General features: G+C 60.0%; 1 protein-coding gene across 1 annotated transcript in view; it reads right to left on the bottom strand.

Annotated features, from left to right (window-relative positions):
• Window positions 1-3,536, bottom strand: part of LOC102886259 (surfeit locus protein 1) — a gene marked incomplete at its 5' end in the record, with an annotated part of 5,406 nt that extends 1,870 nt beyond the window's left edge. Inside the window, 6 exons of the mRNA XM_015594139.2 lie at window positions 355-517; window positions 609-681; window positions 1,387-1,572; window positions 2,190-2,272; window positions 2,352-2,479; window positions 3,419-3,536. Of these exons, the coding sequence (XP_015449625.1) occupies window positions 355-517; window positions 609-681; window positions 1,387-1,572; window positions 2,190-2,272; window positions 2,352-2,479; window positions 3,419-3,536 (751 nt within the window). The remainder of the gene's footprint in view (window positions 1-354; window positions 518-608; window positions 682-1,386; window positions 1,573-2,189; window positions 2,273-2,351; window positions 2,480-3,418) is intronic.

The following is a 3,536-nucleotide window of genomic DNA, read 5'->3' as shown; positions in this document are numbered from 1 at the left end:
TTTACTGCATGTGCTCGTTCCTCAGGGTCACCCTGGTTTGCCCTCCAATGGGTCCTCCAGGGACTGTGCTCTCTGCGGAGACGTGAGTTCAGTGTCCCTGGTCTCAGTACCAGCTGCTTGGTCACCTGTTAACTTGGAGCCTTCTCAGCCCTTTCCCAGAGCTGTCACTTCAGTAGGACCTCTGATGCATAACCAGCCATGCCCCTAGCCTTCCCCCCGTCCCAGACTTGCTAGAACTGTCGCCCCTCCTCCAATGCTAGGATGGAAGCAACTAGATGCCCAGGGTTGTGAGGAAGGTGAGCCTTGGCATTTACTAAAGCTGCTTGGGGCTGGGCTGGGCTGGGCATGACATACTGAAGTCGGCATCAATTAAGATGGGCTCGGCGCCTGTGAGCTTGGCCATGGCCTCCAGGTCCCGGTAATGCCAGTGGTTCTGTTCTGGGTTGTTCTCAGGAACAAAGGGCTTCCTGGTCTCCGTCAACCTCACCATCCCGACCAGGTCCACTTCTCCCTCCACCTGAAAGGAAGATGCTCTTTGGGGCCCACATGGGGACGGGTCCCGCCTCCCTGAGCCCTGCTCAACTGAGGGACGAGTCCATGCCCCGTACCTGGCCTTTCTGCCTCGTGTCAGGGTTCACTTTCTTCCTCGGGACGAACCCTCTATTTACCAGGATGGTGATTCTACAGGAATGAAGGCAAGCCAGGCAAGCCGTTTCAGGTGGGGAAGCAGTTTTAGGTAAAGACCACCATGAACAGGTGGGCCTGGCACCCACGAATGACGTGTGGGAAGGGTTCACAGGGGGACTCGGGACCAGCTGTGGGGTGCCTCCTATCCCTGGAAGGTTAGCCCCCACCTCCACCTTGTGCCCGCCCACTGCGGCGGGCAGCCAGTGACCTCGGCCAGGCCTGGAGTTGAGACCCCTTGAACCACTTATTGGAGCAACTGCCTCATGTCCCTGCCCCCAGTCTCTCCTAGCCAGGGAGCCACCAGGGGCACAGCGGGGCCCACCCCAGACCTAAAAGCAGGAAATGTTGATAAGGGCCCCAGGGCGTCGGTGCAGACACCGGAAGCGCAGCACCCCTCCGGGCACACCCCCTTTCCCTGGACTCCACGTCTGGCCCACTTAGTGCCTCGGGGTGTCTTTCCTGAACTTGACCCCCTATCAACTTAGCTGGGAGTTCCCTGCTCTCGCCACCTGGTCATCATGCTAAAAAGTTAATTTGCTTAATGACATCAGTTACAAATTTCAAACTCTTCGAAGAACTGAACCCTTCTGGGTATTTGGAGTCCCCAGGGTCTTCCCAAGACGGGCTGCGAAGGAAAGGTGCAAGTCAGTGCCCCGTCTGCACGTGCAGGCCGCTCGGCGCCCAGCGACTCCTGCTCACCCCAGGTCAGTGCAGTGGAAGGGGGTGATGACGTGGGCACCGCTCTGGACTGAGGGCTGGCCGGCCTCCCGGGCCTCCCGGGCCGGGTCCACCATGGTCCGTGGCATCATGTACAGCTCCTTGGAGTGGTCAAAGTGCCCCCTGACCTTCACCGGCCTGTACTCCAGATTTTTCAGTTCCATTGGGCTACATGGGAAAGGGGCAAGGGGAGAGGAGTCGAGGCGCAGCCAGGCTCGCGGGTCTGGCCGGAAGACACGCCCTCGCACGGGGCTGCAAACCCCAAGACCACGTGGCAAGCAGGAGGCGCAGGGAGCGAGTGCCCACCAAAGGGGAAGTGTCCTTTGATGCCACGCGGTCCACATTTTCAAAAGAAGTGAGCTCCCATGTGAACTTGCTTAAATGTGGAGGCCGACACCCCCCCTGCGAGCACCCCGCTTGCTCCCCTGACGGAAAGCTTTGCTGACTAGAGCTGTCCCTCTAGGACACTGCTTTGAAATGAGGGAAGGGCACTAGCATCGTTTTAGGGCACTGTTTCAAAATGCCACTGTCACTTCAAGACGTGACATTGCCTGCTTCACCTGTCAGCTAAGAATTACTGTCTAAGGGGGCCATCGGCACTGGGGGCTCCCTCAGGTACACTGGTCCTGAAAACGGTGAAGCCCAGGACCACAGGCAGCTTCCCAAGGGCGGTGGGGTACCAGGAAACCCAGCAGGACCAATGATCTCGAGGGCTCCCATCTGAGGGCCAGGCTCCACTGTGACCCCCAGCGAGACCAGCCCCAGGCCGGCAGCCCCACACTCACTCTGCCGGCAGAGGGACAGGCTCGGCCATGACTCTGGACTCCAGCTCTGCGATCAGCTTCAGCTTCCACTTCCGACGCTGGACCTGTGGAAACGGACTAAGCCCACGCAGATGGCAGCAGAGTCGAGAGCTCGGCGCCCCAAGAGCTAGGGCCAGTCTTTACCTGCCATGTCCCCAAGCCAAAGGCAGTCACAGGGATGAGAAGCAGGAACCACTGAAGGAAGGAGTCTTCTCTCACGGCAGATGCTTCCGCTGCGGGACTGTCACGTCTGCTTGGCGTCCAGGCCAACCCTAGGAAGTTTTACCACACCGGGGTGGGCTCAGAAGCCCCAGAACAGATGCCTCGAGAGGACCCACCAGTGCTGCCTGAGAGCACGCACAGGAGTGAAGACGGCGACCTGCCGTCAGGAGCCAGCTAGCAGCACCGGTGTCCCCCGGCTCCCAGACCAGGGCCTGGAACATGGCACTCAGTGGGTGTTTACTGAATGCTAGGGCTCGGTCCTGGCTCTGCCAGCAACTTGACCCCGGGGGAAATCCACGTGACCACCCCATGCCTTCGAGGCAGGGGGACGCTGAGATGCACGAGCACCGGCCACTGTGCCTTGAGAGAAACGTGACAGAAGCTCAGGTTTACAGAATTACTGTCTAAGGGTGCTTAACAGCTGCCTCTTCACTGCTCAACCTTAAAAACATTGAGAGAAACGTGACAGAAGCTCAGGTTTACAGAGCTCCCTTAATAGTTGCCTTTTCACTGCTCAACCTTAAAAATATGGAACAATGTACGCAGAAAGCACACGTAAGCTCTCAGACAGTGCATCCTATCAAGTGACAGCATCGCGGGCCTGCGGAAGGTGAAAAGCAGGCCGAGGCGGGCTACCAAAGCACCCTTCGTGGGTGCACGGCGCTGGGCTCACAGCGTATGGCCTCTGCTGCAGCCCGCAGGCACCGCGCGAACCGACTGGATGCGCTTTCCTTTAGGACCCCGCCACCTGGGTGTCCATCTTAGGCTGGCCCTCCTAAGGCGGACGAGACGTCAGGGTGTTGCTTAACGTCTCCTGCCGCGTGTGCAATACAGCAATGCGACAGCGGGCAGCCCTGGGACGGCCCTGCACGCAGTCGAGGCTCCTTTAAGAGGCGTTGGGTGTGATAAAGGCGATCAGAGCTCATCTGCACGCGCACGAGCCCCTGCACCGTGGAGGACACGGCGGCTGTTCCCGGACGAGTCCTCACCTGCGCGCGAGGGAGCCCCAAGGACGCTCCTCCTGACGGCGCCAGCTGGGACCTGCGGAGGGGAAAGGGGCTGGCTGAGCAATGCCGGTCGGGGGCGCGGGACCCGCGCCCGGCGCCC

Source organism: Pteropus alecto, unplaced genomic scaffold (assembly GCF_000325575.1).
Source record: "Pteropus alecto unplaced genomic scaffold, ASM32557v1 scaffold67, whole genome shotgun sequence".
Lineage (NCBI taxonomy): Eukaryota > Metazoa > Chordata > Mammalia > Chiroptera > Pteropodidae > Pteropus > Pteropus alecto.
Note: the sequence above shows the minus strand (reverse complement) of the source record. Positions and strands in the feature narration are given on the sequence as shown.